The sequence below is a fragment of the Otolemur garnettii genome, unplaced genomic scaffold, assembly GCF_000181295.1.
Source record: "Otolemur garnettii isolate 467f Iridium unplaced genomic scaffold, OtoGar3 scaffold00050, whole genome shotgun sequence".
In the NCBI taxonomy this organism is placed as follows: domain Eukaryota; kingdom Metazoa; phylum Chordata; class Mammalia; order Primates; family Galagidae; genus Otolemur; species Otolemur garnettii.
Genome location: NW_003852445.1, coordinates 859,247 through 874,159, shown reverse-complemented (window position 1 = coordinate 874,159; position 14,913 = coordinate 859,247). Strand labels below are relative to the sequence as shown.

The following is a 14,913-nucleotide window of genomic DNA, read 5'->3' as shown; positions in this document are numbered from 1 at the left end:
TTGCTTCTGCCTCTGGCTTGTCAGACTCCCTGGAATAAGTTACTTAACCTATTGAAGATAAGGCTGAGCTGTCAGCAAGCTTTCAAAAGCAACTCAGCTTGCCACCCACTCCTTTTCTTGGAATTGTTTTAGAGAATAGGAACAAGTTGTTTCAACCTCAGTAACCTTGTGAAATCAAATGCAGCAGGCCACCCAAATGTCCCAGGTGGGAAGAACGAACCGGCAGGAATCCTTCAGATGTCAGGGTAGAGAGTCCTCTGGGGCCAGCTTTGGCGCTGTTTCACCTGTGATCTCAGGTGAAATGCTCACCCTCTCCACCTGAGCCATCCTTCCAGCCTTTACTAAAGAGGCCAAAGCATCAGTTATAATCTCAGCAACACTCCCTGAGTGGCAGGAGGCCAGAGCAGTATCATTTCCACCCTGGGCCTGGTACAGAGATACCTGGGCTGCCAGAACTTTTGAGTATATAGGATTTTTTCCTAATATATTTTATGTCCTGTTAACATGTATGTTTGAAAAGGCTTAGAAATATCCTCTATAATCCCACCTTCCAGAAGTAACCACTGGTAATGTAATGTTTTGTAATATTTGTGCCATTAATGTGTTTTTGTATGCACGCTTATAGATACTTGTATTTGTACAGATATTTTTTGTATTTTGGGGAGGGTTCTTTCTTGTTATTGTTTTTTGGAGACAGTATCACTTTGACACCCTTTGTAGAGTGCTGTGGCGTGATAGCTCACAGCAATCTCAAACTCTTGGGCTCATGTGATTCTCTTACCTCAGCCTCCTGAGTAGTTGGGGCTACCGGCACCTGCCACAATGCCCAGCTATTTTTAGTGACAGGGTCTTGCTCTGGCTCAGCCTGATCTTGAACCTGTGAGCTCAGGTGATCCACCCACCTGGGCCTCCCAGAGTGGTAGGATTACAGGTGTGAGCTATCATGCCCTGCTGTACAAAAGGTGGTTGAATCTATAATACATAGATTATTATCTATAATACATAGTTTGTACATCCATGAACATCATTGTGCACATTGATTACTTTAACAAAAAGCATTAAGTCCTCACAACCATTTTGTGATGTGCATACCCTTAGAAGACCCATTTTACAGATAAGGAAGATGAGGTACAGAAAGTTGAAGGGGCTTGCCCCTGGTCACCCAGCTAACAGATTCAAACTCAGATCTGTCTAACTTCCATGTCTGTGTTTTGAACCAACTCATATTAGTTCTTGGGGAGGGGGAATAAGTACCCATATACATGTCTTCTTTATAGAGTACTTATCTTCAGTGTATTTCTAGATCAAGATGCTTCTGGGGCTTGAGCATTTCAGTCATGATACACATGTATATTAATATACATTGTTTATGGTTGGAGGTTGGATTTTAAATTAGTGAATGTAAATGCAGCTAAGTGATCAGTTTTGATCAGTGGTCAAGAGATTCTCAAAGTGGCCTGACCTAATCAATATACCAGGGAGGCTGAGGATCACTGTTCTTTAGACCTTCTCCTAAACTATGACAGTTCATTTAATTCTACATAACCTGTGATCTAGGCAGGTTAGTCCCCATCATATAGATTTTAAAACCTGAGATTTTGCTAATCACTAGAAAAAACATCAGAAAAATCCAAACTGAGGAACATTTTTGACAAATTATCTGACCAGTATTCCTTAAAACTATTACATGATGAAAAATAAGGAAAAACTGAGAAACTGTAACAGATCAGTGGAAACAGAGGAGATGGGGAAGCTAAATCCAATGTGGTATCTTGGATTGGATCCTGGAGTAGGAAAAAAAGTCAAGGAAAAAAATTAAGATGAAATCTAAATCATGATTTAGATGACCTACCAATGTTGATTTCTCAGTTTTGACAATGCGCCGTAGTAATGTAAGATGATAGCATGAGGGGAGACTGAGTGAGACTACACAGAGCTTTCTGGACTATCCTGAAGCTTTTTTATGAACTCAAAATTTTTCCCAAATAAAAGTTTTATTTTAAAAGACTTTAAAGGCTGGGAGTGGTGACTCACACCTGTAATCCTAGCATTCTAGGAAGTTTGAGGTGGGTGGATTGCCTGAGCTCAGGAGTTTGAGACCAGCCTGAGCAAGAGTGAGACCCCCATCTCCACTAAAAATGGAAAAACTAGCCAGACATTGTGGGTGCCTGTAGTCGCAGCCACTGGAGAGGCTGAGGCAAGAGGTTGCTTGAGCCCAAGAGTTTGGGGTTGCTGTGAGCTATGATAATATCACGGCACTCTACCTAGGGTGACAGAGTGAAACCCTGTCTCAAAAATAATAACAATAAAATTACATTAATAAAAACACGTTAAAAATTATTTCAAACTCAGAAAAGGAGGCAACAGTACAGTATTAAAATCACAAACACTCTAACAATTGAACACAAAGCTTTGTTCTAAGTATCCTAGAACAATGAAAACTAGTTAACACTGTGTTGAACATGTATTTTTAAAGTACAAGTACATTTTTAAAAGATAGACTGCTGCCTCAAGGAGCTCACCCTGAAAGAATCAGAGCCTTCTGTGTCATGGTGTGCGATGGGGCTATTTTGACTCCTGCTACAGAAATGAAGGTATTCTTGTCCCTGCCTTTTCGTCACACACCTGAGACCCGTCAGTGCCTATGACCGGGTATGGTGAGCCGCTCCCTCCCTTTAGCAGCTTTCATACCTCCTGAGAAAGCAACTGGAAAAGTGCTGCCCCCAGATTCTTTATGTTCTGCTGACTCTGGGAAGGCTTAGACAAGCGGCAGGGGCCCCCAGCAGCCTCTGCGGGGAGCTGTCCCTCATCCGGTGCTGATCCACGTCCTGCACGTGGTAGCTGATATCCTATTCTGCTCGCAGGAGAATATTCTATGAAGCTGGGGGAGCTGGGACACGAGCCAGGTCTCTGTGGAGAGTGGAGCCCCTTCGGATCAGGTACTGGAGGGCGGGGTTGGGGCGGGGATGTTCTTTTCTAAGTTACTTCTTTTCCCCCAGTACAGTCCTTCCTGTTAAACATCTCATTTGTTCCGCGTTCCCTGGCAAACTCTCAGAAGTCTTTCTTGGGTCTCAAGTTAAACTCTGGAATTTCAGTGACTTTGTTTTTAAAGAATAAAACACACAGAGTCTCACACACACACACACACACACACACACACAATTTCCAAGATCACGGAGGCTGGATGGCTATGCCGCCCTTGCAGTAGTGAGTTACACAAGGCAGGTTTAGACATGGCTGCAGAAAGCCGTGGAAACTTATCTCCTATTGTTTAATGGAACCCGGACAAGTCTTCTCTCTCTGCTCAGTAGCTTTGTTGGTGCCAGTGGAAAGTTAGCACTTAGTGACAGAGACAGGCAGGTAGTCGTCATGGAATGGGGTAAAGAAGATGAAAACTTCCCTGAAAATGTAGCTGTGAAGGACACAGTACTGACCAGGACTTTCCGGAGACCGTACTGTACCTGGGTAGAAGGAACTGGGAGGTTAGACTTTCTAGAGGCAAGGCTGAGTAACCGCATGTGGCTGCTAAGCTACAGACGACCGGAGGAGGATGCAGGTAAGCAGGGGGACCTTTAGTTGGCTGAGAGGGCTCACAAGTTAGGCTGGAGCGAAACTGCTTGGGATGAGAGAGGACGGTTGTGTCACCCTCTGCTTGTCTCTCTTTGCCGTTCCCTCCAGCTTTCTGCTCAGCCCTTCCCTGAATACATGGCCAGGGTAATACATGGCCATGTAATCCCTGAATACATGGTCAGAGTCTCTCATGAGGTGCGTATGCCCCAGTGGGTTCCGCAAGATAATCCACTGGAGAGCAGAAGAAAGTGTTAGAACTTCTCTCACGTCTCACACACACACAGAGAGCCATGCACGCATTCACATTTCTAACTGAGAAACTGGAAACTGCTATTTTAAAGAATATCGGTTTTAAGGAATACCCTCTTTTTAACTGTCTTGAGGCATCTGCATTCTCTTTCCATCCCTGCTAAAAATCTAATACTGTAACATAATATTCTCAAGATAGTAGGCCTGGCCTTCTTGCTTAATAAACTTTTTAAAAAGTCAGAACAGGTATATGGTGTATATATATAAATATATATATTTCTAGTTGTGTTTGTTCATTTCTCCAGAGGCCTTCACACGAACAACTTAACCCTTTTATCCTTGTCATTTGGATTCATTGGTGCTTCAGAAAGTTGGATATAGTTGAAAGAGATTTTAAAATGTGACACATTTAGTTCTCAAAAAGATCAACTTTAAGTGATAGATTATACAGTGAATCATGTCTTCCCTAACAACACAACTTCTGCTGAATGCTAATTTTTTGATGAAGGACCTGACATTCACCATGGGTCTCCCTCCCCTTAATCTGTTCATCCTGCTTTTCTTCTTTTCCTTAAGATTTATCTCCTCCCAACATAATACAGTAATTACTTAATACTCTTGTTTATCATCCGCTTCTCTCTGGCAAGTGTAAGCTGCACAGGTATTTTCACTATTTCTCAAAGAGAGGCCTCTGTGGTAGTAAATTATTTGCATTCAGATGGCACATTTGAAAAAGCTTTGCTTCTCCCAAAATAAGTTTTCCTTAAAAGACAAGCTTCCCTTCCATTTTGTGGTTATTTGCATAAAGACACTTCAGCGGAGTAAAGAAAAAAATGGTACCTTGGGACTTCCAGTTATATTACACCCCTGGCCTGTCCTCGGGATTATGTTCCTTGTTGGTGTCCTTGAGAGGGACTGAGAGAGAGCTCTCTGGGTTATGGACAGACCTGAAATCCTAGACAGAAGGTGGGCATGGTGGACCCTAAAGATGACCACTAGAAAAAATTGTAAATCTGCTAGCATGTGTAGGAAAGTACAAGATAAATATTGAAAAGCACTTAATTTGGCATAAATGCAATCTTTTATCTGCTTCGTCTGCCTAGCTGGAGTGGCAGTAATATTAGATGGGGCCAGGCCTTCCGACTCCGGCATCTGACCACAGGCCATTATCTGGCCTTGACAGAAGACCAAGGCCTTCTACTGCAAGACCGGGGAAAGTCAGACACGAAGTCCACAGCCTTCTCTTTCCGGCCGTCGAAGGTAAGGCATGCTAAAGTGGAATTTGACCCTGTTCTAAAAGTGAGAGCTCTGAAACCTCCAGGTGGAACTGCAACTGAAAAAGAAAGTAGGCTGGAACGAAGTCCAAAATTAAACCCGAGGTAAACACTCTTCCTTGTCTTTTGAATTGAGTTCATGGAGGAATGAGTAGCTTGGATGAAGAAGAGTGGAAAGCCCTAGACACAAAGATCTCAGGAACAGCCATGGTGCTCAGAGGCTAATGGAAGACATTGCCTTTGGTTAACACGTTCTAAGTTATTTTTAATGACTTCTAAGTTATAGCCCTCACTCCTGTAACAGGATGATGATGTGAAGACTTGAGTTTCAGAGCTACATTTGTTTCCATTTAAAAGGTGATTTCTTTCAGAGAGATGCAGAGAAGCTGTAATTCTGGACATGAGGAATCCTGTCAAGTTACAAGACCCCTCCCCGTCCTTTTCCTTGGCTCTGTCTGCTCCCCAGGGCTCTAGCTTTCTCCTATTCATCCCCAGCCCTCATTAGGAATGGATCCTAGGGTGGTGAGGTGAACCCAAGTGAATAGCTTCCATAGCTTTGCCAGGCAATGTACATAGAGACAACTGTCTTCCTCAAACCTCCATCTTTAATGCCCAGCCAGGTTTTGACTCTGCATAACTCAGAGCTGGGTCTAGTTGGATGATCAGAACTGCATGCTGAGCTGACGGCTGATGGACAGTTGGACGGTCTGCCGCTTTATGATTGGTCTGGAAAGATCACCCAAGCATACCGCTGCACAGACAGACGTGCATTTACCAGCAGGTCTGCGATTCCTGAGAGGGAAGCTTGGCGTCTCCTCCGGGAGCTGCATCTCTAGTTTTCCTCTTTTTTTGCTCTTTTGTGTTGATTTGTGTTCTCAACACGATTTCGGTAAGGTACCTCTGCCTCTTAATGCATCTGAAGAAACAGGCTTTCAGCAGGGGCTCAGAGTTCTCCCTGCCTCATTATGTTTCCTGTGATCTTTTTAGGCAGGTAAACTCTTTGGCCTAGTATTTCTCTCTTAAATTGCCCTACATCAGAATTAGGCTTTTTCTTCTCTCTCTCTTTTTTGAGACAAAGTCTCACTCAGTTGCCCTGGGGTAGAGTGCTATGGCATCATTGGTCACAGCAATCTCAAAGTTTGGGGTGCAAGGAATTCTCTTGCCTCAGCCTCCTGAGAGCTGGTACTACAGGTACCCACCACAATGCCCAGCTAATTTTTTTAGAAGCGGGGATCTTAGTCTTGCTCAGGCTGGTCTTGAAATCCTGAACTCAGGCAATCCACTTGCCTTGGCCTCCCAGAGCAACAGGATTACAGATGTGAGCCACCTCGTCCAACCAGAATTAGGCTTTTTCACACCAATATTTCAAATATTAAAAAGTGTGAGCTTCCTGCCCATGATCTTTCTAAACTCCCCTTAACTCTCATCTTCCATCTGCCTCTCTTCCGATGGTGATTCGGCTCCCCGGTTTCACTCTTCTTTTCTGAGCATAGCTCCTTCATGTTACTGACTTTTTTTTTTTTTTTTTAAGATTCCTAGCACAAGAGGTATTTTAAATTCAAATTTATATCTATTTAGTAAACAGTTTGGCCTCCAGGAAGTGGTTTAGAGATATGCAACTTGTTGAAGGAATCAGTGAAACAAACCAACAGAAGAGTCATTGGATGAATGGGGGCAGAGTCACATTCTTCCCTGAGGGACAACTGGGACATGGGGGTGGGGGCTGAGAGCAGCTAGAGCGGGTGGAAGCAGGGAAGGAGGTGGAACATGACAAATGACTCACCATGGCCAGTGACCAAGTCAGTGCCTTTCTGAGAATGCCAGCTTGGCCCTCTTTTTATCCAAGCACCCTGTCTCCTTTCTCCTTGGCCCACAAAGGGACGTGCTGCCCCAGGACAAAACAATGATCTCCAGGTCTTCACCATTTCAGAAAAAGGCTTCTCTAACAGCAGAGGCATCAGGCAGCCTTCCAGGCAGCTGGCAGGATCCCCTTCCAAGGGGACTCTCCTATCACATCGTTCCTTGGCTCAGCCCGTGGATCATGGCTCTGCACTGTGCTGCGGCCTCCCGGGGATGCAAGAAAAGCTCAGAGCACCACAGAGGCCTTGTAACACTCCTACTTGGCACCACTTTGGGCCTCTGACTATATTTTGCCATCAAAGACCCATTGCTTACCTCCCCAAATACCTCCATTTCCATGTAGAGGGAGGCTTGCAACGTATGGCTGGGAAGTCATCATGATACCATGGGGGACGCCAGCATAGCAGGGCTGGAGATAAAAGTCACCCATGAGTCCCATTGTCCTGTGCACTTGGCAGTGTGGGTATATGTCATTACAGTCACTAAGTTGGAGAATTTAAATAACTCTCATGCAGTCCTAGTCAGCCCAGCTACCTTCATTTCTATTTGAAAGGAGCCCAAATTAAAATGAGACAGGCTCCAGGACAGGCCAGGATATGACATGGCTGTGCTCCCACTGGAATCAGGGCTTCCTTGGGACATTGTGTGGACAGGGCATCTGGTGTCTTAGACTGGGAAGCTACTCAAACAAGAAGACCATGCAGAGAGCCTACAGCAGCCACACATGACCTCAGTAGCCATGCAGGAAAAGCCCTGAAGATGCCTTGATATCTTTGGGCCCCCAGGTGCCTCCTCAGTAAGCACGTTCTTACCTTGCTGGGTGCAGGCTCTGTTCCTTAAATACATCCTCTGTCATGCTTCCCCTCCCTGGTCAAGAGTCATGTCCCCCAGCAGAAAGAGGTTTGGGACTCTATTTCTCCGCAATGTGCGTGTTGCGCCGTCTGGCTAGCCCAAGCTGCTGCGGGTGTTATGTGACAGACCCACCAGCAGCCTGCAGAAGTGTTTTAGGATGATGGGGGCACAGCAGCTGGAAGCACTTGGTATAGAGGCTGAGAGAGATGGAGACAGTGAGCTGTGACCGGGGCCACCGGACAGTGGGGAGCAGGCTCTCCATCTGATCCTCTCTGTATGTGGCAACAGCAAAAAGACAGAAAAAGAGACTCCTGGGAGGAGCACTGTTTGGGCTTCAGTCACTCATTCCGGGATGACACTACGCTTGCTGAGCCATGAGCCATTTGGTAATGATGGGCTTCCCACCCCGTATTATCTGTCAGCTTACATTAGCCTATGACAGTGATGACTGCTGAATTGGGGGCCAGGGAGCAGCTGCAGGTACATGTCAACATCCTGAACAGGCTGTCCTTCTGAGGGAGATGGCAAGTGCCTCTGTGGGTCCTGTGTGTGCATGATAAAACAGGAGTGTGGTTGAGTCTTGCTGAGAGGTGACCAAGTCCAAGCACCAGCTGCTGGCTGGGGCCCAGGCTCAGCTCAGATGGAATCACAGTGAGGCCTGTAGAATAATGAGCAGAGTGTGATCTTGATCAAGGTCTCCCTCTCTCCACCTCAGGAGGATGGCCCAAGTCAAACTGGAGGTCTGGAGTGTATTACTGCCTTGAAAATGCAGTATCATAATCCTATCCTTCTGATGTGAGGGACATGGCATGCTATGAGACACAGCGGGGCTTCTGTCTTGCCGAGATCTGGCCTTGACATCCGTCTGCTCTCTGTGAGACCTGGAACACAATTCCTAATGTATTTCCCCCTCCTCTGAAGTCTGATCCTTTCAGATCTGACCTTGCCTGCCCTTCCATCATGTCTCTTGCCACTTGTCTGGTTGCCTTGAGCCCCAGCATATTAAATATGTATCAATCTTTGAACATGCTATTTTTTTCTCACCACTGAGCCTGTGCCTAGATCACTCTTGCCCCTCCACATGCCACCACCAAAGAGCTCCTTCTACTCCCAGACAGATGTCAAGTGCCCCCAAGAGAGGACAGCTCACTCTTGCTTTAGTTAGAGCTGTCACTCCTCAACTGGGAGCCCAAGGCTTGTACGGATGATAAGAATTGTACGTCCCTTGTGTTGCCTGTGTCCCAGCATCTTACATGGTGTGTAGCATGTGGGAAGTTTGGGAATTGCTGACTTGAAGGGATACGTAAGGGTCATACAGTGAAATTCAGAGTGAAGTTCGTCTCATCTTAACCCCCATCTTTTTCACAATCACATCCTTGCCGTTGTCGCGTGATCATCTTGCCGCTACCATGATCCCTTCCCTCTATACACATTTCATAGAGAGTCATTTTGTTTTGAACATCTAAACCAAATTTCTGTGAGCTTGATTTCACATCATTTTTCTGTAGTTTTGACATTGCAAGGCCATTCCCCAAGGATTGTCAGATAATGTGATCTAATATTTACTCTGGCGTGGCAATACTGTCTATTTAGATGTCATGTCTCAATGTCAGTTTATGGCCCTGAATTCCTTTCAGGGAAGGGTGAATTAATAATGTTAAAGCAGGCCTTATTACATGTAGCCATTTATCTCTGAGCCAGTTTAAAAGTGCTTTAAAAGCCACTATCGTTGATTCTACAATAACTCTGAAATGATTGAGACAGAATCTCAGATTTTGCCTATTTCTTTGTGTAAGGGCACATCATTGTCCCCAGTTAGAGGACATTTTTCCCTGATGTATAAAGTCATTACATTAATTTTAGTGAACATGTATGAAATATCTACTGTGTGCTAAGCATGGTGCTTTGGCCAAACTTGACATTCCTGTCTGCCTTTCACATGCCCTTTAACCTCAGAGCCTTGGCAACCCTAAAGAAGGTGGTGGCTGGGCTGACCATGCGTCATGCTATGAACCACGGGTGCTAGAGTGTCTGTTTCCTCACCTGGTTACAGACTGGGGAAAAGGAAGACACAGAGCAAAGGAGGGACGTGGAGAGTTAAAAACCATTGACATTAAGATTCAACACTTAAAGAAAACACCATTTATTACAGCTTGATTTTTAAGTAAAATCTACAGAGGATTTTTTAAAATTTAAATTGATGTGCTTTCCCTGGTCTTGAATTGTTCAGATTGGATCAAATAAAGACTGAGTCAGGGCAACTCCGGGGCGTGAAGTGAAAGAAACCGGGGCCCATACTCTGCCTCTGTCATGTGTGTTCAACCTTTTTGTAAACATAGGGATAAAGAAATGTTTTGAAGGGTTGTTGTGAAGGTTAAACGAGGCCAGAAAAATAACCTGAGATGCTATTTCCTTATCCATAAGATGGGAGAGTTATTGCTACCTCAAGGGGATGGTATAGGGATTAAATGAGAACATGGAGAAAAGAGCCCAGCACAGTGACTTCCGCTCACGAAATGTGCCCTCCCTGATGAGGCAGGTGAACCCCCGGGCACACTGGACACAGGGGAGGGTTTCTTTGTCTTCCCACCCAGTGGAGGCTTTGCAGCCAGCCTCAAAGCCAGTGGGGCTCCTAGCAGTGTCTTACAATGTGTGATTTTTTTTTTTTAAGATAATACTAAGACTTCAAATTCTAGATGAGAAATTCAGGAAGGAAATATGTTAGTGTAGAAATACATCCAAATGCAATTATTCCTCAACATTTCTCCAGGGACACCTAGGAAAGAATGGGCTAATCAGGACTATTAAGGCTTAACCCAGGGCCAGGGTCTCATGCCTGTGATCCCAGCACTCTGGGAGTCCAAGGCAGGTGGATCACCTGAGTTCAGAAGCTCAAGACTAGTCTGAACAAAAGCAAGACCCCATCTCTACTAAAAATAAAAAAAAATTAGCCAGGTGCCTATCATCTTAGCTACTCAGGAGGCTAATGCAAGAGGATTGCTTAACCTCAAGACTTTGAGGTTGGTGTGAGCTGACACTACGGCATTCTACCCAGGGCAATAGAGTGAGAGTCTGTCACACACATACACAAAGGCTTACCCCAGTATTTAGGAATGGGCCCTGTTTTCCCTTATTTATTTTCCCTCTTAAACATTTTTGGGTGCTTACAATCTATGTTGTCTTCCGTGCTGACAGGTGGTTTAATTGAATTAAATAATTTCACTTTAATTAATAAGGATGAATAAGGATCTAATCCATAACAGACATCACCCTAGATACTAATGTCATGACTTACAACTCAGCCATTTCTTTTTCAGCCCATCACTCACACTGATGCTGGGATAGTTATTCTAAGATGCAACCTTTGTGTCTCATCAGCTTTCCGTTACCTACCCTAGCTTTTCCCAAGAGGTATTCTAAACAAGAACTCTGTAAAGAATAAGCAGCAAAGTGCTTCATTAAGCATAGTCCAATAGGTTGTTTTGGGGTTTTGTTTGCTTGTTTTTTGGTTGATGTTGTTTTGCTTTTTACCAGAAGACTAATGAGGGCTTTGTGATTGTAATAATCCCTTTGATTCCTAAAAGAAGATACAGTATTTGTCCAGCATCATCTTTTCCCGTAGGAAGTCTGTCAACATTGTGAATGTGAGAAACACAAATCTATAAGTCAGCATTCAGAGTCTGTGAATTCCTTTCTGGAATTCACTCTCTGTGTCACACTGTGCCCTCTTACTGGAATGCCTCTCCCTCCATATTCCCCTTCACGCCTTTCTCCCAGGCTGGGCTCATGACAGGCATAAATGCTACTGCTAAACCCATCCCTAGCTGCCCTGGCTGAATAACTGTCTCTTCTAAACTCCAGCTGTGCTTTGAATGCAGACCATATCACCTTGTGATTATTGATTGACTTATAAGCATAACTCTTACTAAAGTTTGTGTGACTCCAAAGCCATTTACTAAGATAATAGTATACATTTTCCTTATAATAGCCTTTGAACAACTGAAACATGGATGTAATTAATCACTTAACTGTGCTAATGGTAACAATAACTGTTCAAATAATTCTGTTCAAATGACAAATGGGCTTTGAAATCATATCTGATTTTAGATTCTGTCCTATTACTTATTAGTTACATGGCTTGGAGCAAGTTGCTCATTCTGCAAGCTTCAGTTTTCATCTATAAAGTAGGATAACAAAAAAGTAGGGCCACAAAAAGGTTTAGAGAGAATGTTTATAAAATATTGTGGTTAATACCTGTCACTCTGTAGACCTTTGGTAAATTGTTGTGATTATAAAATACTTATCACTATACCTGGTTCAGGGTAGGCACTGAGCAATTAGTAGTAGTGGTTCCTTTCTTTGTCCTTCTAGAAATCAAACCAGTCTGGAGAGCAGCGACTTGGTTATGTAAGCCAAAAACTAACATAATTTTGAGGTGGTCACCAGCATTTCCTTAATGGGCCATCAGTGGAGGCAGACTGCCTCAACACACGTCAGGCTACAGAACCTGTACCTTCCTGGGATCGGCTCATCATCCAGAATAAGCAAGGCTGATGCAGATAAACAGAGACACAAAATGAACACCTGCAAATGATAAAAAAAAAAAAAAAATTATTTGAATACCATATTAAGTAGAGCACCGTGTGGAATATAAACAAATTCCAACTCTTCTAGAGTTTTTGATCTGGCAGGGACAGCTAGTGTGCCAGTGACAATTTCATACATGTTTTCAAATGTAGGTTTTATTATAACAAACATATGACAAGTGATTGGCACTGGCAGATAGCTCCTTATATTTCCCCGGAGGAAGGAGCATGCCACACAGTGCACATAGGAGAACCCCAGGATCTGTCAGGAGGCAGAGGGGAGTGAGGGGAAAACATGGATAAGAGCCTGTTTGTGTCCCCCATGGAAAGGCATGGGTTAGGCAAGATAAGCAGATTGAGGGTTGTCTAACTTGACTATTTTCAGCAGGCTCTGGAATGTAGAGTTGCTATTAGTTGCCTGATATCTGGGCCTGGGTGACTTGGGGCAGGGGATGGCAGCCTGGAGGGGAGGAAGGGTAGGAGCTCCATAAAGTAGGTAATTAGCTTTTGGGCTCTGGGTTGGTTTGCATGTGAAAGGTGCACTTTGGGGGGGAGGGGAGAGTCCTTTACTATTTTTAGGAATTGACTAGTCGTGGGAAGGGCAGTCCCTGCAGGGTCTGCAAGGCCATTAGATGAAGAAGATGCAAAGGTGTCCTCCAGCTTTGGATGAGACATACTGTGATGTGACCTTTCATCCAGTAGTGAGCCAGGTGCTGCCACATGTGGAGACCAAGAGAGACGCAGGGAAACCATTTATTATATCCACAGGTCCTTGCAACAGGAGGCATGGTGGCCATACAGGGCCATCTGGTCTAGCATTTGGCAGGAGCAAGGGAACGGCCTTGGCTACCCTAAGGGTTTATTGGGGTCAAGGCAAGACAGGATTGGATTCTCTAATTTGAATAATTTCAGTTGGCTCTAAGCCAGGGGTCCTCAAACTTTTTAAACAGGGGGTCAGTTTATTGTCCCTCAGACTGTTGGAGGGCTGGACTGCAGGCCCCCGGGGAAGAGTCAGCTGCTAAGCAGGGCAGGCAGCAGTGGCAAAAACACCCGGATAAATGTCCTGGGCGGGTCACATGTGGCCTGTGGGCATAGTTTGAGTATGCCTGCTCTAAGCTATAGAGGAGGTCCCTATCTACCTGGTATCTGGCCTTGAGATGATTAAAGCAGAGGAATATTTATTGTTTCCAGGGGTCCAGGCCCAGCTCTGGATTAGCTAGTCTGCCTATCAATGGCACACAACTGAGCCATTTGCTATAGCTGAGAATCAGACCCTAGTCAGAAAAAAGTTTAAGATGCCAAAACAAATATACATAAAATTTTAAAAATACAAATACCTGTAATATGGATGTAAAGATGCAGAAATGAAGTAGTGGAATTTGAAGAAGAAAGTGAAATTTAAGTAAAGGCCCAAAGAAAGGGAACATTTGGTATATCAAGATAAGTGCTCATAGTCCAATTTGGTTGAAGAACTCTAGAACTGAGAACTGAATTCTACAGGAAGTTGGGAGTGATTGAAAAGGAGTGATTGAGTTATCCCTATTTAGGAGGAAAGTCCCATTTCCAGCTTTAGGGTGACTGCATCTGGGGCTATATTAAAGTGAAGACAGAAAGGAACGTTAGTTCAGGCTCAAGGCAAAAGGAAATCACTAACCCGCTGTCAATCAAATCAAGCTTCTCTACCATCAGCCTCTTTCATTTCCTCACTGAGCTGCTGTTGTCATTCGGGGCTGGGTTGTTTGTACTGTTGGTTGGGTCTCCATCTTAGTTTCTGTTGTTCCCGCTGCTGTTCCTTTACATTAGAAGCGGCCACTGCAGCAACTACCACAGACCCTGGGAAGACCCCAAAACAACCCTGGGGATGTTTTGTAAAGAAAGAGACACTCCATTCTACAGAGAATGGTGATCTGTTTATTTTGGAGACTCTAAAAAAGCAAATCCTAGTATTTTTCTTTTCACAAATCCATATTTAAATAAATGAGAAAATAAGTGATAGGACATTGTGTCAGCTTACCAGTTATAGGAACAATTCTCTTTTCCTGACCAATCTTGTTTTACCCTATATAGCCACAGGGTTTTGACACTTGTTGTCCAGTTGAAAAAAGGTTGTGTAGCTGTGTCATGTATATACCTTTTTGTGTCAAAAGGACATTTAAAATTCAATTAGGATTAATAAAGAAAGATGGCACTTTAAAAAAAAAAAAGAAAATAAGTGAAGTAACCATATTTGTTGATAGTTTGCAACATGCATTATTTTAACTAGTAGCTAATGGAGATCAACATAATTATTCTCATTTAATCATTGTAGCATGTGTTATTTTTAACTTCACCATGGTTAGAGAACAGAGTAAGAGATGAAAAATGTGGCATCTTTCAAGTTTTGTTACTGGCATGAGTGTCTAAAGAGCCATAGAGATTTTTGAGATGAAAATCAAGTTATTTTGTAAAATAAATGCCTTCTTGACCAATTTCCTATGAAGTAAATCTTAATATACCAAATTCTATTTTTCATTTACTGACAT

General features: G+C 43.8%; 1 protein-coding gene across 1 annotated transcript in view; it reads left to right on the top strand.

The window, feature by feature from the left end:
• Positions 1–14,913, top strand: part of RYR3 (ryanodine receptor 3) — a 362,708-nt gene that overhangs the window by 74,819 nt on the left and 272,976 nt on the right. Inside the window, exons 9-10 of the mRNA XM_012806300.1 lie at positions 2,865–2,939; positions 4,923–5,079. Coding sequence (XP_012661754.1) covers positions 2,865–2,939; positions 4,923–5,079 — 232 coding nt within the window. The remainder of the gene's footprint in view (positions 1–2,864; positions 2,940–4,922; positions 5,080–14,913) is intronic.